The sequence below is a fragment of the Caloenas nicobarica genome, chromosome 1, assembly GCF_036013445.1.
Source record: "Caloenas nicobarica isolate bCalNic1 chromosome 1, bCalNic1.hap1, whole genome shotgun sequence".
NCBI classification, from domain to species: Eukaryota; Metazoa; Chordata; class Aves; order Columbiformes; family Columbidae; genus Caloenas; species Caloenas nicobarica.
In genome coordinates, this window is record NC_088245.1 from 122,348,693 (window position 1) to 122,371,880 (window position 23,188).

General features: G+C 40.9%; 1 protein-coding gene across 1 annotated transcript; it reads left to right on the top strand.

Annotated features, from left to right (window-relative positions):
• Positions 1-1,956: 1,956 nt before the first annotated feature.
• Positions 1,957-22,665, top strand: VPS26C (VPS26 endosomal protein sorting factor C). The gene is made up of 8 exons (XM_065644324.1): positions 1,957-2,276; positions 9,438-9,581; positions 10,850-10,999; positions 11,938-12,018; positions 14,552-14,626; positions 18,926-19,076; positions 19,418-19,570; positions 21,170-22,665. The coding sequence occupies exons 1-8, from the start codon at positions 2,220-2,222 to the stop codon at positions 21,250-21,252; spliced, it is 894 nt and encodes a 297-aa protein (XP_065500396.1). The 5' UTR covers positions 1,957-2,219; the 3' UTR covers positions 21,253-22,665.
• Positions 22,666-23,188: the final 523 nt, after the last annotated feature.

A 23,188-nucleotide genomic window follows, 5' to 3' on the forward strand; every position in this document is an offset into this window, starting at 1 on the left:
CTTTTCCCAAAACAAAAGATGCTCCTAATTACAAGGGCGTGCACCCATTTTTGCTAAACTTTCTGCAAGCACTTGAGCAGGACAGGGGAACAGTGCTGAAGTGCCCTTCAGTACTGAAATGTGTGTAGGGGTGAGGAGGAATAGCACAGAACCATTTTCCGGGAGGACTGAATGCAGATTTGGAGCGCTGGAGACTTCTTCACGTGAGCTGTGCCTGCTTCCCTCCTGTCACTTCCAGAGCTCCTGTGTGCTCAGGAATGGTCTCTCTGCACGCTGTTGCTAGGGCATGGTACTCCCAGCGGTGACAGGGGCTATATTTTTTTTAACCATGTGAAGCTTAGAAAAAGATATGTTTAGATTGCTACTTCTAAATACTGATCTTTAAAAAACGCAGTTATTTATACTAGGCAATAAAAACACAGAGAACACTAGCGTCCTTGAAAGGTGTATTCATTCTCTAATTTATTTTAGACATATTTGCATTATCTGTTTTCACAGAGAACAGTAATAAAGATGCCAGACTAGTCTTCAAGCTCTGGTCAAGAGAACCATCTCTAGTAATCAGGCTCCAAAGATTCATAATGCCACCAACAAACAGTTCCCTGTGTCTATCTTGGGCCATCTAAAGACTTACTGGAAGACAACATTCCACAGACAAATTTGTCTTTACACTTCAGCTGTGCAATTTATACACATTTGTTATAGTAGAGCCAGCTTACAGTAGCTGCGTAGTCCACTTCCAGATGTTTTTGTTCAGGCTTTCACTGGTTCTGTTACTTTGATTGCTAGTATTCAAAAACCAGAAATCTATCACAATTCTATCACAAAACTTCCACCTTTTAAAATGAGGAAAGAATGGTGTTGCTAGACTAAGCTGGCTTGTGCTTGTAACATCTCAATGAAATGGCCGCCCTCACTTTTTAACACAGTTACAAATAATGACTTTAGGAAAGCATTAAAATTCATAAATAGACTCATGCTTTATAATTTCCTTTAGGACTTGAGATACTGCTGATAAACAATTTCTGGTCACAATGAAATCACAGGAACTATGTCATCCACATCTGCGACAGAGTGAAGCATTTCTCTCAGTACTAAAACATGACCATGCACATCAGCTGTTCACCTGCAACATCTTCAAGACCAGGTATTTGCTTCAGGTTTTTAAGACAGATTTTCTCACTGTGTATTTTACAAGGCATTGCCGTCTTAAAATTATCAAACGAGTTGCAGACAACTTTGAGAACAGAGGCTGGATTGTATTTTGAAATACAGTATGCCGAATCATATGTGTAATCATAACAGAGACAGATGCAGCCCTCATATATATAGGTTCCTCTGACTGTAAGGCGTATGTAAGTCTAATCCCCTTCAGTCTAGTCAGAAGTATAAATTTCAAGACTGCGAAGCCTTTTCTTGTCTCCCATCGTCACGGCACTAGTTCGAACGCGGTCCCCGGGCGCTACCACGGCAGAGGAGCGCAGAGGCCGCGCCCGCCCGCACCGTCGAGGCGGCCGCTTGCAGGGCTCCCAGGCCAGGCGGGGCGGCCCGCAGCCCGATGCGAATACCGGCATCATTAGACCAAGGAGTCTCCCCGGCAGTGGCGACGGGCGACTGCCTGCCCGCTGGGAGCGAGAGGCAGCAGGCCCGCCCGCAGGCCCCCGACAGGCGGGCAGCCGCCAACGGACAGCGCGCGCCGCTCCGCGGCAACGGCTGCGCACGCGCCAGACCCCGTCCGCCGAGCCCGACCGTTACGGCTTGAGCCGCCCTGCGCATGCTCCACTTTCCGGCGACCGCCGCCTACATGTCCCGCCAGGCCATGCGGCGGCCCCTCGCCCACAGCGGGCCGTGCCCGCACCCCAAGCACGCCGGGAGTTGTAGTTCCACACGGAGTGTCTCGTCACCAGCTTCTCGGCTACCCCCTCCTCCGCCCCCGCGGCGGCGGAAAGCCGCCGACATGCCCGGCAGGAAGCGCCCCCCCACCCCCGCGCGTTGTTGTGACTACCAGGAAGCAGGCGGAGCCGACCGGGAAGCGGAGTCACGGGCTGAGAAATGACGCCAACTGGAGCCCCGGAAGTTCATGGAACAGACTTCCCGCCCCGCCGGCAGCGGGAAGCGAGTAGCTGGGGAAGGGCTCCCCCGCCTCCCCCCACAACGCCCGGCGCGGGCCGCGCCACGTGACGGCGCGCGGCGTCACGTGACGGCGCGCGGCGTCCGCGATGGGCACCGCACTGGACATCAAGATCAAGCGGGCCAACAAGGTGTACCGCTGCGGGGTGAGTGAGTGCGGCCCCAACCGACGCCCGGCCCCAGCCCCGCGGAGAGCCCGGCCCCGTTGCCGCGGGTCCCCGGCTCGGCTTGATGCCGTCGCCGCGGGGCCGGTCTGCCAGCCCGCTGCCGTGTCCGGGCTCCTGGCTTTCCGCTGGGACGTGCCGGCAGCGCGGCGCTCCCTTGGGAAGCGGAACAGGTCGCCCCTTTTCTGCGTCTCCCGTTGCGGTGGCGGCTGGCCGCCTGGCGCCGTTCTTCGCCGCGGTGGGGGGGCCGTGGCTGTCATCGTGCTGCGGGAAGCTTCGCCTCCGCCCCCGCTCAGAGCTTTCACTCTCCACCGCCTCTCCCTCCCCCCTGGCTGCCCCTTAGGTCCCTACGGAGGACGCCGGGGGTTCCCGCTGGCCTCCTGTAGCGAAGCGGTGCCCGGCTCCGGCACGTCTTTGGGATTAGGGGCTGCCGGAGCGATGCGGTACGAGTACCGCTGACCTGTCCCTGGGGAAGGCGGCGCGGCTTCAGGAGGGAAGGAAGGAGCGAGGCCTCCTGAGACAACACAGTTTGGAGTTCACCTATAGGATAGTGTCGCTTCCGTTGTTTACACGGGTGTGTTAGGGCAGGACAGGTGCTTTGGTACGCTATGCAGGTGCGGCCGGTTGCTGTTACAGAGTCTTGTTCCGTTTCTGTGCTCTGCAAGAAACCTGAAGGTGTCTTAAGATGCTGTTTGGCCCTGATGCTAGATCTCTTCTTAGATAAAGTACTTAGGCAAGAGCAGATCCTCTTTTTTTCTTTTTCTCTACTGGGCAGGAATCTAATTTTTCGACTCTTTTCACCAATGTTGAGAGTGATAAAGTGATTGTGTATACTTCAGCTTTTGCAGCTACTTGAAAAAATCCTGTGCCTTTTTTTCATTGTTGAAGACTTCAAGCTCAGTTTAAAAAAAAAATACAAATCGCCTGGCACGTGTTTTCAAAATTTGTTTTTATCGTTGTTTTCCTAGAAATATGGTATTGTTTAAGCAGAAGTTTTCAGTTTGGTTTGTTTGGTTTTTTCTATCCAGACACACGCTTGTATTATGAATTCTTTTTCACACACAGCTTTCCTATACATTAGTAGTTTGGCTGTTACAGTGTATAAAGCATGTTTCTATTTATTGCATGGTTTTAATCCTGGAAAACTGCTTTAAATGGATTTGAATGGAAGGATATGCAGCATCTCTTCTGCAGTTGTCAGATCGTCTAGAGAATAACTTTCATAAATCTAAATTTTATTTTGTGAACAACACATCCCTTTAGGTATGGCATCATACTGGTAAAGACTACTTTCTGTATCTCACTTTCACACTGTTTTGCTAATGCATGTTATTAGAAGAATCTTAGCTATTTCATTATCATAATGCCGTGCCTATTTTCTCTTTCTTCACTTGGCTTGCTTTGTATCGGTCAAAATGGGATTTTAAACAGGAAAGGGATATTTCTTCTATCTTTAAGCCGAAAATAAATATTATGGATAGTAAATCTGTCAGTATTGTTTGTTTGCTTCCACGTTAATTCCATGTGAAGAGGTTTATAATTTTAGTTCATTAACTAGGCCTGAAATTTGGAGGTCTGACTGATGGGAAAACAGAATGATGAAAGAGCTATACACTAGAAGTACAACATGAATTTTTAATAGAAATTTCCTAGGCACAGAAAGGAATTACAAATCTCTCTTTAATTAGGCATGGAATGTATGCAGACTTGTGGTGGGTTTTTTTAGAAATTTACTGGTTGTTATATACTTCAGTGACAGTAGCTGTGCTAATAATACCTGCAGTCTGTGGCAACTTTCATCCCAAAATATGCTTGCATCAATGCTACTTGAAAATGAAGGAGTTCCCTTAGTAAAGACAATACTTCATCCCAATGTATATGTCTAGCTAGTCATTTGAAGGCAACGGGGGTACTGTGGCTAGATTTGATCCTTTTTTTTTCTTAACTTATTTAAAGCTGCATTTGGATATGGAAGAAGGTGACGTCTAAATTATGTACTGGCATAATAGTCTTTTTGTTATGCCTAGTGCATTACAATAGCACAAAAGATTGCCAAAACATTACTGAGCTTTTTAAGTCATAATTTGCCCAAGACCATGAATGATCCAGCATAACTCCACAATGCCACTCACCTCCCTAGCCATTTAATTTCTGCCACCTTTCTTGTGCTGGCAGTATTAGCTATGCAGTAAGCCAGATCAGGGAAACGGGTAGTATTTGATTGGCACGACACTCAGAAAAAGTAAACAGTTAAAAATAAATCTGGTGAATCATGCACATCCTTTTTTGTTTTTCTTACAAATGTATTCTTGAGTAGAACACAGAATATTGAACAATCAGTGTCAGAATGGTCTTGTGATGGACGGCCTATAGAAAAGAGATGAGGCATAGTGCAGTGGCTCCAACGGAACAGGAAAATTGACAAACATAATAAAATGGGGTGGAAGAAGAACAGTCTAAAGGATCTCAGCATGTGATTTTAGGTGATAATAGAGCAAACAACTGGTAATGGCAATGGCTACTGATTCTTCCATTCAGGCTCTGGTTTTGTACCTCCTGGGAGCGCATAGTCCAGGTGGAATATTAATGGGATTTTTAGCAATTGGTATCTCTGGATCTGTTGTGTGTGTGTTAACCAGTGTCTTTACAGCTGTTGAGTGTATTTGCTATGGCATCTTTATTCCCTCTAAGAGGGAAGGAGAGAGGGGAAACAGATATAGGAGAGACCCATATTTAACAAGGAACTGTGCCAAGGATCTCTTAATGGTAAATTCCGTACTGAATAAGGCTCTGAAGGTGTGGGAGTTTTTAATATAAACTTATAGGGACGAACTCTGAAAGTTAACAAACTTTAATTTTATTGCAGAACTGAATTTGAGTCTCATTAGGGGAAAATGTTGATGAAAGTACATATGAGAAGGCTGGTGAGCAGAGAAGATCAGGATGTGTCTAAAGTAAATAGCTGACCAGGAGAATTAAGGCTGGATAACTACTTCTATTTTGCTTCTTGTAAGGTCAGAGTGATGCGTATGTTTCATTATAGGCATTCTCCATCAGGGCAAGATCTTTAAAATTTCTCTTTGGTGCTAAAATATCATACAACAGAACCTTCAAATACTGTTCCTGGTTGTCTTGTGTTGGGTCAGACTATTTCTCATCCTGGTGTGGTGATTGTGGTTATGCTAAATCCAGCTGAATACAAGCATTTTTCATTGTTACAAAGCAGTCTCCTACACCAAGTGGAAGTCACTTCCTAAAACTTTCTTTAGTTCTAGGTAGTTGAATAGGCAACAATTTTGTTCTTTTTAGTTGTTCTTTGCTCCTGTGTGGACTGTTCTTTTTTAATTGGGAGAAATTAGACACAAAATTTGTAAAATAGTCATGCATCGTGCAAGCCTGAGATTGTGTTCCTGGTTTTAAAAAGGAAGTTGGTTAAAATAATATGCTGTGATAAATAGTAGGCATTTTCTGTAGTCATTAGTTATAGTCATCAGAAGCTGGAGGAACTAAACAAAGACCTTTATTTTGTTCAGACTTCAATTTGAGAAAAACTGGCTTAAACAAATTACTTCAAATTGTGAGTAAAAGAACCCAAGTTTGCCACTTCTTGGACCAAAAGAGTAATAGCATTGTTTTGTTTTTTTTTTAAAAAAAGGCAATAGAGGGTTTAAGAACAAAAAGACAATAAAATGGATCTGAATAACACAGTCCTATAATAGCAAAATAAAGCTTATTGCAGCAAAACTGTGTTTAAGTTCCTTGAAACAGAAGATATGTGTTTTATGAGACTTTTTTTTTTTCTTTAATTGAGTGGAGAATTCTTGAGTCATTGAGGCTGATTTAATGAACTCTGGAATGACAGAAGAATGAGAGGACAGGCACAACTAATGATGCATTTTATTTAGAAAACCTGAACAGATGACTGGAGTAACTGTGACAGTCTGAGATTGATAATTAAAAGAATTCTAGGCTGGAAGACCTGAAAAATGCATTGTACAAAGACAGGTGCCAGAGCTAATGTCAGCCAAGACTTTTAAAGACAAGTGAGTCCAAGTCAGAATTTGCCCATAAGGAAGCCTTTTACTTTTTTCTGAAAAAGCAAACTAATTAGTAAATCTGAGCATTTATGTTTTAAAGCATCTAATGACTAGTTAGTTGGGTCTAGCAGACTTTTTCTATTGAATGTGGTCATTTTCTTTCTAAATAATCAGAAGACTATGTAGTTAAGATTTGCAGGTGGATTGTGTAGAGAAATAGATGTGGAAGGGAATGATCAGGAATATTTAGTAAATGTGACTTACGTGAACTTAATGGGAATTTTTAAATTGCCAAGTGTTTGCCCTTTGTCCTAAAAGTGAATGCCTGTGATGTAGAAAGTGTAATCTAAAAGGAACCTAATACATCTTGTTGGTAACCAACTGACTGTGGACAGTGTAAACAGGTTGGAATTAGTATGTGTTTTAACACTAAAAGTGATCTTCCCAGCAATGCATGGGACCGTATAGTGTTTACTTTGATCCTTCTAGTCTTTACATAAACTTGATAGATACTGAATAGCTGTCTAGTTCAGTCAGAAGTCTAGATGTGACTTGGGACTCTTGAGCTGAGATTCTGTGATCCATCTTATGCACCATTTAATGTAATTGATTGAAGGTCATTCCAAATTGTCTTTAGCCAGACCTGGGTAACTGCTCCACAACCAGAGAAACAAGAGATTGTGGTGCTGGATGGGATGAAGCAGGTGTTCATCTTAGTTGCGACCTTGAAAGTGACTGAAACTTTGAAAGTGTCAGTCTTTCTGACAGTTTCATGTGTGTATCTGAATGGTAAGGAACTGACAACAGAAAGCTAAAAAGCTTGTTTGGAATCGTTAACCTGGGACAGTCTTCTCACAGAAGTGTTTTGTTTGCAGTTTAGCATATGTACCTGGCTTCTCTGTCTGCTTCACATAATACACTGGCCTTGTGAGTGGGTACTCTGTTTAGATGAATAATTCTGTGTAGAACTGTATTAGCTTTGTTCTGTCTTGCAAAGTTTTGCTATCACATGCTGAAGCCATGAGGAGTCCCTAGTAATGGAGAAGGTAACAAGTGAGAACAACTGATTGTAAGTTACTACACTGTAGTAAGCAGGGATTAATTCCAGTGGTGACTTTCTCTATGCCTTTAGTTTTGTGGTGTTAAAGGTAAATTAACCCCTTTTGATATGGACGGAACACAGTACTAGTTTAGTATTACGTGATGCCACGTAACTTTTACAAATGGTAGATGTTTGCAAATGTTTTGCAAAAATAACATTTTCTCACAACTTGTTTGCTAACTATAAGTATTTGAACATCCTGGTAAGCTTATATTCTTGGAGTTGTACTTTTCAAAAGAACACGTGTACTGACAGCTTTGTATTTAGAGGGGACCCTGGTTTTACACAAAGAAGGATAAAGTAGCTCTTCTCCAGGAAAGACATAGCTGACTTCCCCCCGTATAAAACAGAAATGCAATCTAATTGCATATGAACTGTTTAAGTAAATATTACAGTGTCTTTTTCATGATACTTCCCTCTCCCCTACACTAGTGACATTTAAAAGATTTTGTTAGAAAGTGATTTAGAGGTGTGGGGGTTTTTTTTATTTCTTAAGAAACATTGAATGTTATACAAAAAATTTATATGTAACTTTAAGTCGTTCTTCTCCTTTCTGCCCCAAATACATACACCCTTATCATCTGAAAGTATGTAGGCAATAGCTCTGGAATAGGTTGTTCCTGTGTGATGGGAGAATGTTCTCATTTATTAAAGCAGTTCATATGTTCAGGATTGTCCTTGCTTCTTATAGTTCATCTGTACTCATTTTTTCAAAGCAATAACCTAATTGCTTGTACTAATTAAAGCCTGTTAGAAAAGCAGTACAGTATTTAGGTCAGCTTTTCTTTACTGTCCTTTTGTGCTTGTGCCTCCCGTTCCTGGCATTTCCCAGTTGCTGCAGGTTCTCTTCTCAGAGTTGCAGCATGTCAGCTTTTGTTGTGATGCTTGATGTTCTGCTGCTGTCCTGTTCTGCTTTAAACCGTCTGACCCATTTTCTGTACTGCCATCCTGTACCACTAGTAAAGACAAAAGGCTGGCAAAATTCAAGTAGTGCCTGTCAGAGGTATATAACTAGACTGGTTTTAACTGGTTGAGCGTAGAGTGGGCAGTCTGAATTATCCTTTGATTGGAGTCATCTGTAGTTTAGTGTCTAGTTTGCAAGCCTGGTGAAGGTGCGCAGAGCGTGACTGCAGAGCAGAAGAGAGGGTTGGCCCCAAGAAACTTCCTTCATGTTCTCAGTTCACTTGCTGCTGTTTCCAGACGTATATGAATGTTTGGTGTGGAACTCTGGATTGGAGTGGATTCTCTGTTGTAGGAGAGGGGAAGGATAAGCTATGGGGTATGTAAAATGAACTGTGTGTTGCTCTGCAGTTAATCTTTTTTTCAGTGTTAGAACTTCTAAGCTGATTATTTCCAAATTGCAGTGTTCTTGTGCAAATACAATTTTGCAGACAAAACATTCTTAATGGGATACATGGTGCATCTCTTGGGTCATACAACTTATGCCTTCAATTCAGATATACTTTTAAACGATTTACCACGTAGCATGGAATTTGCTTGTGTTAGCAGAAAAACTAGTTATCTACCTATTTATTTATATAAAATCTGTTCCACTCCATTCTTGAGGTGAGTCTTATCCTCAGCTTGGCCATCATTTTTACAGTTATGCCTTCTCTTCCATCTCCCATGGCTGACTGTCCCACTCTTTATATGAAAATTCTTCCTGGGATTTCATTCTAACGTGTAATAGAATTTGTCTGTTACCAACTGACCCAATAGTTGCTTATGAGGATATTTTTTATCCTCCTGAAGAGGAAGATCTTGAAACTTTGGAAAGAAATTAAAGCTCAGATTAGTACTTCTGCAAGGAGGAGAAGAATATTTTTATCAAAAATAAGCTAGTACAGAGGTGTCTTCCTCACATTGCTTTCAATATCTTTTCTGACAAGGTTATACTGTTCTCCGTGACCAGTTTTCTTGAGTTTGAAAATCAGCATGCTGAGTAAAAACTATAGAAGAAATGTATTTAAACAAATGTTTTCATGTTGTCTTTTCTCTTATTAGGAAGTTCTTTCTGGAGTTGTGGTCATAACAAGTAAGGACACAGTCCAGCACCAAGGTATCTCTTTAACAATGGAAGGATCAGTAAATTTGCAGCTTAGTTCCAAAAGTGTGGGTGTGTTCGAAGCTTTCTATAATTCTGTCAAGGTAAGACCTGTGCAGGTTAATATTTTTAGCACAAAACTCTTGTAATTATCTGAAATTAAATCTTTTCATAATGCATCTCTGGTAGTTATAGCATTTCGTGGTATGTAAATGATAGAGCATAGAAATACTTACCATTACCTAGTGATATATGATGACATTTTGGGGGTGGAACTTGCACTGATTGGAGAGTTTTCTTTAGGGCTGAAATTCAGTAATACAAATAGTATGGTTACTGGACGGTGCATTGAAGGACCACGATTTAAAGAAAAATAATAAATTGCATTTGGTGGTTTTGTTTGTTTAAAGTGACTGAGTTTAATTGGACTTTTGTGCCAGATCAGTCACTATCACAATAGTTTCTGCAGAGGTCATTGAGGCTGTGTGTTACTAGGCATGACATGGGACCTGCACAGATTCTTCTGTGGAGTATGAGGCTGTGCCCAGAATGTTTGACTGCAGAGCTCCTGGAAGGCCTCTGTACTGCTCTCCAGGTTTGGAGGTGTGGAATCTAGCAGGGCAAGTTGTCTCAGGCTTCACACGAACATGGCTGTGCTGATTGAAGCAAGGCTGGCTCTGTCTAGAGGCTGTACAGCTACATTTGCAGAACAGTTTGCTTAAGTTAGGATAGCCTCAGTGCACAGCCTTTAAGGTCTTCATTTGTATCATAGTTAATTTGTTTGCAGTATGAATAATCTGGCCATGAATGATTGAAAAACAGAACAAAACAGTAGAAGCAATGGATTTTCTTATTCCTGTCTAGCAGAGAAAAAATAATAGCAAAACTGCAGAGAGAGAAAAGTAGTGTAATCTTCAAGGAGAATTTGAATCATAGTTAGCCATTGTTCCAGTGAGAGGCTAGCCCTAAATATAGATCTTAAGGATGGCAAAGGGCCGGGGAGAAGGTAGGAAGGAATGGCTAGCTGATCAACTGACACACATACTTGTTGATTCCAGCTGCTACTATTGAGGGTCATAATTTAGGAAATGGAGCTCCACTTTCCAAAGCACTTGAGTCTCTTCTGTTTAGCTCTCTACGTTTGGTCAGTAGCATGATATAAGCATAAAATAGGTCACAAATTATCTTCTTGAGGAAAACATTCTTAATATTTATTTTCATTGTAAGACTGGAGAGCTTTGTGTCATGAAGAAATACCTGAGTTTTTGGAAATTCAGCAAGTCTATTAGAGTTTAGTGGATGTTGTTGGTTCTTGAAATGATGGGGCTGTCACTCTGCTTCAACCTAAACCTCTTGATATTTATCTTTGCAGCCTATTCAGATTATTAACAGCACTATTGAAATGGTAAAACCAGGGAAACTTCCCAGTGGCAAGACAGAAATTCCGTTTGAATTTCCATTGCAAATGAAGGGGAACAAAGTTTTGTATGAAACATATCATGGTGTCTTTGTTAATATTCAGGTAAGGCAGTCATATCTGTAAAAAAAAATCTGAACTTTTGTTATCTGCAGAATGTATTCTAAAGCATCTCTTGTTCCATGAAAGCAGAGGATAAAGTTTTGTGATAAAGTTTTCTTTTTGTACTGCAATGTATTTTCTTAATTTGAAGAATAAGCAGAAAGAGATCCTTTGAAGTAAGTAGCTTTATTAATATAGCATTATTCTGACGTGCAGTGTATTTTCTAGATATAACTTGGATTAAAAATAATAAATCTTAGCCTTCAAGTGCTAGTTTGTAGGTAGTAACTAGTTGCCTTTTTCAGTTCCAGTTTCTAGGAGTCAACACTTGCCAGAGGTGGTAACATTTCTTAAATGTGTCAAAGGAACCACCCTAAGAGCTCAGAATCCCATCAATATAATGCTGCTTTTAAAAAATTGTTGTGACGTCAGTTTCCTTTTCCAGCAAGTTTAAGCTTTTCATTGGAAATAGTTGATGGTAATTAAGCTATTCAGATGTAGCATGGATGTACATGAGGGAATTAAAAGCACACTGGAAAGAGAGGCTTTGGGTTGAGAAAGGATAAAATACATTAGCCATGCTTGTTAAATCTCATACAGTTCTCTTACGGGGTAATGTTTTCATCTAGTTTTGATTTTATTGCGAAAGAACTTGCATTTACCATTTCGTAGATAATCTATATAGTAGTACATACCCAGATACAAATATATATCAAATCAGCTTTATTTGGAAGCATCTAAAATCTTCGTATGCCTCTTCTCTCCTTCCCTTCTCCCCATCACTGGTAGGAACATTGCCTACTAATCTGTTGTAAATGATGCCTTAAATAGTAATGACAGTAATATTCTGCACATATGCGATGAAAAGATGAAAAGTTAAGAGAGAGAGGAAATCTTAACTAAGGCTCTTTTCTTTTTCTCTGCCATCCTGTTCTTGCCAGTATACCCTACGGTGTGATATGCGACGTTCTCTGCTGGCAAAAGACCTAACTAAGACTTGTGAATTCATTGTCCACTCACTGGTAAGTGTTGTTTGTATTAACTATACAAAATGAGATTTATTTATGTTTTCTATTTTAAGTGAAGTTTAGCAGTAAGGTTAGAAAACGAAGTAAAACCATGTAATTTGCAATACCACATGGGATATATATGGGTAAAGGAAACTGGCCTCAAAACAAAAACATCCAGAAGAGCTAGGGTGTCTGTTGCTTCTGACTGGAGTAACATATCTCTCTTTTCATTTAAAGAAAATAGTACAAAAAGGATTTGGATTATAAGACTTTTTTTATACTGCACTGAGTTTATTCTTTTATTTGCCCTTTCAGTCCTGAAACAATGGTGTGGTTGGATAAATATTATGGCTTTAATCTAAACACACTTTCAGAATATCTGAGCATTTCTTAGCCAAAGGTTCCAGGCACCTGCAATGCCTATCCTAGAAATGGGAGTTCATGGGTGAAAAGATATGATTTCTGTTCTTCAGATGGCTAATTGTGGTTTAGAGCCCTGACTCAAAATATGAAAGCTGGGACTGCATCATGTTGGAAATAAGAAGCTTGCCAGCTTAATCACCTTTGCTATTAAGTAAGCCCATGGTTGGCAATACGCTAAGATAACTAGGTTAACAAATACCACATCCTCCGGTTAGCAACATGGAGACAGCCTTCCTCCTGTGGAGGTATCATTGTGGGATGAGATCTGACTGTCTCACAAGAAATGCTTTGCTGTTTGTTATTTGAACTTCCTGTATCAGATTGGTTTCTAGTTTACACTGACATGTATGCATGTCCAGAGCGTCTGATGTCAGTACAGACTGTGCAGGCCTAATTGAGGACCTCTTTTTCCACCCACAACTTGCTAGAACATACTGTTTGTATCATTCCTTTGAAATCTAGCAGGAGAGTAGAGTCTTAGATTCTTTTTTCTTACTTGTGAATAATGGTGGAAATATGTTATTTTAGTTCTATAGTACCTTTTTTAGTGATGCAGTATCTTTTAAGATTTAGCACCTTTTAAAAAAAATTAGTTAGGTTCTATAAGGAAGTTTCCTGTTGGTAAGATTTCATTTTCTATAATATATTATGTTACATTTTATCAGTCCATTATTACATTCTAAGTAAGCCACACTTGTCAAAGTAGTGAACAAATTACATATTATGCAGTTTCCTGGGTTTATTTCTTGTTGCCACTACAGCACTTCTTAGATCACAAGTCAGTAAATCATGAATCTCTTAGTCAGGGTGAATCAATGAGGTTTTACTCAACATATAATTCTCACTGTCAGTGCTCAATGTACCATTTCCCTTAACCTTATTCTTTGCCACAATTTGTCATTTATGGGAAAATGCAGTCAATCTTTTGCTAATATCTTCTATCTGGCAGCTGGACAGCAGAAGCTATTTTGAATTCTTAAGTAGTGAGGGTAGATCCTAAGAGTTAAGGTCAAGCCCAGTGGTGGTGTTGTGCTCTGCCAAATCCAAGTTACATACGGTTGGGTCTCTCACAACTGATGCTGCGCTGGCCACTTCCTCTAAGTATGTTGGGAAAGACAGTGCACGTCACTGAGATAAGGATGGACAGAGAGGTCAGTGGATGGTAAGCAAAGCTTCCCTTCTTGATGCAGAGTACAGACTGCCATCTCAGCAGAGCTCAGGGCCCAGAAAGACTTAACTTCTTGGTTTTGTGACAAGTGGTTTAAATAGATACTGAAAAACTGTAATAATGTGCCCCCAAAATTGCTTCTCCAGTGTGGAAGGCTAACCTAGACCAAGTTTTGTTTATTTTACAATTAAAGAAGCTGGAATGCTAAGCCAAATCAATGCTACACCCGATTCCATCAGCCAAGGATCTCCTAGTAATATGAGGATGGCTTCTTAAGAGGTCTGAGCTGTTAGTGAAAGGGCAGCAGAAAGAGTTTGCAGTGCTGAAAGATAACAAGAGGGAGGGAAATGTTATAAAACGTATTTGAAGCAATGGAACAAGTTCATTTGTAATCTCTCCATCTCTCCCCTGCCTAAATTTACTAAGTATTAATAACGAAAGGAAACTTTGCAAGTGACATATGAAATGTAATTATTTGTAAACACAGAAATATGAAATTTAACTTTTTTCTATAGCATGTCACATGCTTCAGATAGGCAAGGTATTTTTTTCAAGTGGTTTAGAGTAGTCAACCACGTTTTGTTTTGGTTTTTTAGTTTGTTTGTTTGTTTGTTTTAATGTAGGTAGAGCTTGTGCCAAAAATGTACCAATGGAGACCTTGTTGTGGTTTACTGAAACGGCAAACACAAAGTTACCAGAAATTGACACAGTTCTGTTTCTACAATTCAGATTTGTGATGCATTGTGACTTGTATTTAGACAACATCATAATGTTATTTAATAACAAAGACAGGAAATCTCTGGGTTTTTATTACAGAGATGCATACTTTCGGTATGAAAACAATCCTGAAAACTAATACATCTCACAGTTCCTTGACTTTGTTGTCTTTTTTAATATTGTCTCTGTGTGTTTTGTAAATCATAGTTTACAGTTTAGTTCTTTCATTACTTGTAGTCACAGAAAGGCAAGCTGATGCCAAGCCCAGTAGACTTCACAATTACTCCTGAAACTTTGCAAAATGTTAAAGAGGTAAGAGTTTTCTTATTATTTTAAATGTAATGCTTGGGTCATTCTGAGTGAGAACAAGAGACGAATTATTAAATACTACCCTGCAGATAATCAGCTCTTTTAAAATTTTTCTTTCTTCTCCTGTTTCATTTTTGTAAGCAATAAAGTGATTTTGCCTGATCTCTTGTGATAGTTGTGACTAACATAAGGTGGAACTTTGTTCAATAATGGTTAAACACTTTTGTCATTTTTCTGAGTGAAAGGTGGCAGTGAGGCAAGGGAAAATATTCTGTACCACGTGTAGCCAACATCCTTTAAAAAAGGATATTTTGATCCTTGGTTATGCCTTTTTTTACAGCCCTATGTGGCTTTTGGAGGCCTATATGAACAGTAGTAGCTGTCTTGGTCATTTAGCTTTCTGAACACCGGTTTCTGTCTGTTTACTGAAACCCGTGTTCTGTTTTTCCAGATTTTTTGTTGTGCTGGTTTTGTTAATAATGTTACTTCCGTGCTTTAGGTCTGTGTTTCTTGTACCAGGAAGTCCTGAACTGGACACACTATCCCAAGTTTTGTCTCACTAGTGCTGAAGAGATGGGGAGAATCACCTCCCTCAACCTGCTGGCAACACTTTCTAATGCAGCTCAGGATGCAGTAGGCCCATTTGTCCAGCCTGTTGAGGTCCCCGTGAAGGGCAGCACAACTATCTAGTTCACCAATCACTCCCTCCAATTTCGTATTACCTGCAGACTTGCTGAGGATGCACTCTGTCCCATCATCCCAGCCATCATTGAAGATGTGAAGTAATATTGGCTCCAGTAGTGACCACAGTCACTGCTAGTGACTGGCCTTCAGCTGGACTTTGTGCTTCTGATCACAAACCTGTGAGTCCTGCAGTTCAGGCTGTTCTCCGTCCACCTCAGTGTCTGTACATCTGGTCTGTACTCCCCGTCAGTTTGTCAGTGAGGGTTGTTAGGAGAAACAGTATCAAAAACTGCACTGAAGCCAACATAAACAGTATCCACTGTTCTCTGCTTGTCCACCAATCTAGTCATTTCATCACAGAAGGCCATCAGGTCGGTTAAGCATGATTTCATTTTCATAAATCCATGCTGAGTGCTTCCAGTCACTTTCTTGTCCTTTATATGTTTTGAAATGGCTTCCACTGTTATTTGCTCCATTGCTTTCCCAGGGATTGAAGCAAGGCTGATGAGCCTATACTTCCTTGGATCTTTCCAACTGAAGACATTACTGCCTTCCATTGCTCAGGAACCTTCTTTGTTCATGACAGCCTTTCAAAGATAGTCAAGATTGGCCCCACAGTGACATGGGTCAGCTTCCTTCAGGTTCCATCAAGTTCCACGTACTGTGTACATCAGTCTGTTTCAATGTTCTCTAACCTGTTCCTCTTTTACCAAGGATAACTCTTCCTTGCTCCAGACTTTCTCTGTGGTTGCAGGAGCCCAGGACACCTGAAGGTAACTCTTACCAGTAAAGACCAAGGCAGAGAAGACATTAAATACCTCTGTCTTTTTCATGTTTTCTGTCACTAGCTCCCCTGCCACATTCAGTAGCAGGCTGACATATAGCCTCATCTTCCTTTTGCAGCTGGTAGGCTTGTAGATGTCTCTTTTTGTTGTCTGCCCTTCAAGTTTCTTGGTTCACCTCCAGGTTGGCTTCGGCTTTTCCAAAACCATCCCTGCACATTCATGTAGTGTTTCTTCCTGGGTCACCTGATCCTAATTCCATCTTTTATATACTTCCTTTTATGATTTTATCAGTAGCTTCTTGTTCATCCATGGAGGTCTCTTCCTACCTTTGCTTGACTTTCTGCATGTTGGAATGGGATCATTCTTAAGCATGGAGGAGGTGACCCTAGAAAACCAACCAGCTGTCATGGCTGAACCCTTAAATCCTGCTGAGCTAGAGGATGAACAGGTTGTGTCCAGCAGCCTCTCATGTCTCTAGAGACTGCTGCACACTTGAAAGCATGTGTTTTTCCAAATGTAAGGATATAATAACTACTCTTGGTGGTGAAATTACTTTTGAGACTACTGCTAAATAGTAAGCTCTCAGCAGTCTGCTCTTCCTATGAACTTGTGTTTTATCTTTCTCTTCTGTATCTTGATACTCTACTCGTTGGCTTAGCAAAGACTCACTGGTAAGGAAGGAGGAAGTCCTGTCCATTAAAAGCTCTTTCTTAAGTCTAATAGCACACCTTGTGGCTTTCTCCATTTTAAGTACATAAACCACAAAAGTAGATTCTAAAACTTCTGACATCTCTGATCCAGCAGATCTTGGTATTTCATTGTGGACCTGTCTAAAGAATGGTATTAAAAGTGTATGGTAGCACAAGCAGTGGGCTTTTTTTTTTTTTTTTTTCTTTTTTTATTCCTCTCTCTGTCTCAGAAGAATATATGAGTCTGAAGTGACTACCTGGTGGGCAGGTAGAAAAAGTTACTATTTTTGTATATTTACAGTGTTGAAATTTAAATTCTCTGTTTGTCTGGAGATTGTGACTGAACTGTAGTTTCTGGTAAACTAGTAGAAAACTGATGAGGAGGTTGGCAGTAGCTGGAGATTATGGATTATGGATTAAGTAGTTGGAGATTATGGAATAGAACGTAAAGGATAGGTCCTGTGAGAGGAGACGTAGGTAGGATTAAAGGATGAAGAGTACTGACAAGAGTAGTAAGGCTCTAGGGGAAATATACCTTTAAAAAAACAAGTCTAGTAGACTGGGATTGAGGAAAATGGCTTCAAGTTCTTGTTCCGCAAGTTCCTTTTATCTCTGTCTCTTACGTTGGTGACCGTGTACTTTGGTGAACAGCTGTATGATGTCCCTGTGAAGCAGGGAAGTAACTCTGTGTTTACTAATAGTTGTAATGAGAAGAACCTGTGAGGGATCATAAAATAAAAAAGCATGTTACTTATACATTTTTAGGACTCAATATTTCATAGGGTGCCTTCGTCATGGATGCAACTGCTGTTCTTTAATTTAGGAGAAAACACCCTGTGAGGTCACATTTACTAAGCACATTAAAATTCCTCTCTTTTCCTTTCCCCCAAAGATTTGCTTAGGGTGGAACAGCTACGTTCTGCAGAGGTGTTGGGTATCTGAGTGAAACAGTCTAAACAGTAGCTGAGGAGAACTTTTCTGCCATTGCTACTGGCAGCCAGGACTAAGAAGCAAACAACACAGATTGGGAGAAAAAAAGTTTGCGAAAAAGAGGTGGTTTGGAAGAAGGGAAAATCAGTCACATGAGCAAGGAAAATGCAGCACCACAAGCATGAACAGGTGTTTGGAAGGTAGGGGCTGACATCAAAGATATCAATAACAAAAAATGAAGGAGGAGGAGAAGAATAAGGCATATAAAAGGAGGGGCAAGTTAGAGCAGGATGTTTAAAGAGTTTGAAGAAGGTTGGATGGTAAGGATACGAGCTGAAGATGTGGCTGAAAAGTCAACTATTTCAGTATGGCTCCTGCCAGAACCTGACATGGAACTGGAGCTTCTGGCATATGAGTTTCTCTGCTGGCAGAGGGTATCTGTGGTGCCCGCTGGCCCGAGAAAGGGGAGGGCAGAGGCAGCAAACCCCACCTCCTCCCTGCTTTGGTCTCTTAGGGAAACTGGTTTATAGACTGTCATACTTGATCAGCTGTTCCTACTGCTCCTTCTTTAAAAAGTAGGAAACATGCTTGCTGTTAAGAAAATTTTAAAAGTTAAGTGTGATCCTGTATTTAAATTGAGCTCTTTGTTAATTGTCCTTAGTTGGTATCTCGGTACATCTTGCATTAAACAAAGGGTTTTTTAATGCCTGTCTTCCCTCCCAATAGCAGCCATGAGAGAGAAGTTTTAAAAGGTGGGAAAAATCACTGAAACTGTAGACTATATAGTAATCCATAACAAAATGGGACCAGAATGCAGTTCTCTAGAGCACTGCAAGCTCATTTAACTTGACTGTCTTGTTAGGTCCTGCCAGCCTACCTCCTTCACCAGGCAGTTCCTGACTTCTGGGTTAATTGTAACAGCCAAGTTTTGACAGTCCATCCCAGGAAAAATGCTCGTGTGGTTGGAATGGGTAGGGGGGATGCATGTCAGTGGGGAGGGTGGTTAAGAGATACCAATGTATCTATGTAAGGATGCACATTTAAAGAGTAGTATTTAAATTACATGAGGCATTTTTGAACTTTTGAGTTATTAACTTTGCAACTTTTTGGGATTTCCTACATGTTTTGACAACTGTCTTTCTGAAAGGTATTTTTTTCTTAGTCTGCTCTTACAGTTGTGGTTTTTTTTTTTTTCCCCCTCTTAATCACTTCAGAGAGCCTCACTTCCAAAATTTCTCATCAGAGGTCATCTCAGTTCTACAAACTGTGTCATTACGCAGCCACTAACAGGGGAGCTGGTAGTGGAGAATGCAGAGGCTGCAGTCAAAAGCATCGAGCTGCAGCTAGTACGTGTGGAAACCTGTGGTAAGTTTCTCTATACATGGAATGTGTACAGACTGGAGTAATTACCACTTGCACTCTTTCAGGTCAAATACGAAAGACTGTCAAAACCCATACAATTTAAAAGACTAGTAAAAATTGTTTTGCACTTCAGGTGGAACAGTCCAAACATTAATTTAAATAATCTTTATGACCCTTAACTCAGAGTGCTAATGTGAAAACTTGTAGATCAAAGCACAAAATGTTTTGCCCATGCATATATCTCCCCTAACCATGGTGTATCATTGTTTTAAATTTTGTCCTCTGCTTTTTCCTCCTCTCTTTCCTTTCCACTACTGTCCCTCTAAATTTCCCACTTTCACTAGGCTGCGCAGAAGGTTATGCGAGAGATGCCACAGAGATACAGAATATTCAGATTGCTGATGGGGATGTCTGCAGGGGCCTACCAATTCCCATATACATGGTGTTTCCCAGGCTGTTCACCTGCCCTACCCTGGAAACAGCAAACTTCAAAGTTGGTAAGTGTGTAGGACTCTATGCCGTGTTGGCATCTTGGATCTGAGAGAACTGTCTGGTTTCACTTTAGCTTCTGGCAGGTAACGGGATAAATCGCTGCCGGCACTACAAGAACAACCAAAGCCATCCACCTGTTTACCTGCAGAGGTTTTCTGAACGGGATTGCAGTATGCTGTATTTCATATAGATTGAGAAAATACAGCCCAAATAATTGTAACTGAAAACAGTTGTGTGACTATTAAGCTACTTCTACCAGAATTAAATGGTGAAGGGACAGGAGAAGCAGTGTAATGGCAGGTAATTTTTTCCTGCCAAAAAATTACACGTGATTAAACACTTGGCATTTTATCCATGGACTATTACTCAGGATGACCCCTTCCTTCTTTTCATCACCATTGAGAACCCCTCTTTCCATCTCTTCTCGTTTTTGTTTCTCATTCTTCTGCTGCAGACTCAGAAAAAGTAAGGTTACACTGTATGTGACTTTGCTTTTCTTGATCTACAGCTGCTTCTTCGGCTTATTGCTGCCAAAATCCAACATTTTCATTAACAAACACCTGAAATTTAGGATTTCCCTCACTTGTTCAAATAATTACTGCAAAAATTCTTTGCTAGCCTGTTTATCTTCTCTTCATCCTGCTGGAATTTGTTGGTTCTTTTTTTGTTTGTTTTATTGTATCAGATTGAAGCTACAAGTCTGTCCCTTTAGGATCCTTCCCAATGGAAGCCCCTCCTACTTTTCTGCTGTCTTTCTTGGACAGATGAGCACAATTGCTTTTTCAGCTTGACCTACATGTTTGTCCGTTCACCCGAGAGCACTTTTGCACCTGATATGTACAGTTGTTTCCTCCAAAACAATCTCTACCTTTTGCCATTTCTAGCTATCGAATAGTAATTTACAGTGACAAATGGCTACTGTTTGTGTAGTATCTACTTCTAATTGTAAGAACAGTCTTAATATATTTATGAAGATTCTAAAAAAGGACTATTTTTAGTTTATTCTGTTCTCTGGTTCCCTTCATTTATTAATTTTACCTGACTTTGTATTCTGTCTCCGTTTAGGACTGATTATAGTTCTGATACCGATTTTGGTTTTGAACATCATTTAATATCTAAACAGTAAATTTTATTTTGAATTTTTTTCATAGTTTGCAGGTATATTGTATTTTGGCGTTTAATTTTGTAAGGCCATATATAACGTAGGATTCTAAGGCCATGCTACATGCTGACAGCAGAGAAGTCTGTTCCCGAACTTCTCCACTCGCTTCCTTCTAAACAGCACACACTGGTGTGAGGTGTCTTTCCCAAACATTTTGATCTTGGATGTCTGAACCCTGCCTGTTGACCAGAAGACCGTATGTCATAGTTCTTTAGTGATATGGAAATGAATCCAGAGGAATCCTGAAGATTAGAATGAGCCAGGGTTCTCTAGGAACGGTCCAAGGTCTGGGATGCCTGTGTTCATCCCTGCCACAGGAAAATCTTGCATGTTGGAAGAGCCCTGTGAAGTGCTGTGTCTGAAAGCAGGGGCTGCCTGCCTCTCATCCCACTGCTACAAGTCCCGTTAATATGGAGCCCCTATTTCTTTCCTCTTCTTCCAGAGTTTGAAGTTAACATTGTTGTCCTTCTGCACGATGATCATCTCATCACAGAGAACTTCCCACTGAAGCTCTGCAGGATGTAAATAGCCAGAGGAGAATCACTTAAGGATTGGCTGAAAAAGGACAAAATTCTTCAGAGGCAAAGTGAAATTTAATATATGTCTCATTTTGACTGAGAACACATCGCTTCCTTTTTCCTGCTGGTAGTTCTTGTGCTTTCAGTTCTCGATAAATCCTGCTAACACTTTGCGTGCCTCGGGACAGCCGACGTGGACATGTGTATCCAGCCAGCCTTGTCAGGTATCTGACTTCAGCCACCATGGTTTCCCCAATTTTTCTCAGACAAATCCTGAAGGAAGGATTCTGTTTATTTCTACAAGTTGTAGAAATACGTAGTAAGTTTCTCCCCTTATTTCATTTTGTAATACTTGTTCCAAAGTCCTTTGAAGACCTCTTAAACCTAGTAAGTCCTGATAGACGTTGTGTATATACTGTGGGGAGGGTATATCATACTGAATAATGCCTTTGAAGGTATAATAAATGGTGCTACAACAATGCAAGGTGGTGGTGTGGGATGAATATCACAAGATGAATGCGAAATAAGTGATGTGAAATGTATAATCATGTGAAATAACACCAAATATATGTGGGTCAAATTGGGAATATGAGTCCGTATTGGAGGAATGCTCAGAGCTGAAGTTGTTTTGTGTGTGGTTTTTCCCTCCTTGTGTGGGCTCTTCCCTGGATTAGAAAACAGTGCCCTTACTTCATCTTTGCTATTTGTGTAAAATGGCACTGAAAAAGATCAGTCAAAAGTTTTTAGCTTGAGAATATATGTATTCTCTGCATTGTACCATCTTCCATTCTATAAGATGTCTACAGGTCAGTTTTCATGTGAAAGGAAAGTCTGTTACGTGACAAACAGCACCTCAGCATTTTTGCAGACCAGCCTCTGGAGGTGGTGGAAAACCCGCACTAAGAACCTGTGAGTTGTGGCACTTTGTGCCTTCAGAATGGGACTTGTCATTATATGAATAACCATTCCAAGGGAGACAGGCCAGTCACTCTTCTCAGTGAGGTGGGTTAATATTGGCACTTGTTCAACTTAAAGTATAAACGTAAATGCTAGGAAAGGAGTAAGTTAAGGTAAATACAGGGAAGTTTTTGTGACTGTACATCTTAACGGAACTATATGGGAAAACTATTTCAGCAAGAAACAGGTTGGATTTTGATGTTTTAAGTTAATGGAACAGCCAGAATCTCATTTGAATTGTGAAGTTTCCATACGATATATGGAAGGCAGGCCCATTATATAAAGTAAAAGTGTAAAGATGACAACCAGAAAAGACAGAATTAAGAAAACTGCCAAAGAGTAATTTCCTTTTGCTTTCTCCAGCAGCATTGCCAAATGGGAAAATGTAATTCCAGGTTTGGCTCTCATCCTCGAAAGGCTGAGGGAGCTGGGTCTCTTTAGCTTGGAGAAGAGGAGACTGAGGGGTGACCTCATTAATGTTTATAAATATGTAAAGGGTGAGTGTCATGAGGATGGAGCCAGGCTCTTCTTGGTGACAACTAACAGTAAGACAAGGGGTAATGGGTTCAAGCTGGAACACAAGAGGTTCCACTTAAATGTGAGAAGAAACTTCTTCTCAGTGAGGGTGGCGGAACACTGGAACAGGCTGCCCAGGGAGGTTGTGGAGTCTCCTTGTCTGGAGACATTCAAAACCCGCCTGGACGCCTTCCTGTGTAACCTCACCTAGGTGTTCCTGCTCTGGCAGGGGGATTGGACTAGATGATCTTTTGAGGTCCCTTCCAATCCCTAACATTCTGTGATTCTGTATCATCTGTATTTCAGGAACAAACACTGTAATTCTTCTTTCAGTGTCTTAAACAGTCTTCTGTGGGGAAAATGCTGTTTACTGGAACTTAGCCGTTCTCTCAAGATCAGGAGGAAATCGTCCAGGATGAGTTTAGGCCGATGAAAGCTGCTTTCTCCCGAGCGCCACCTGCTGCTCGCCT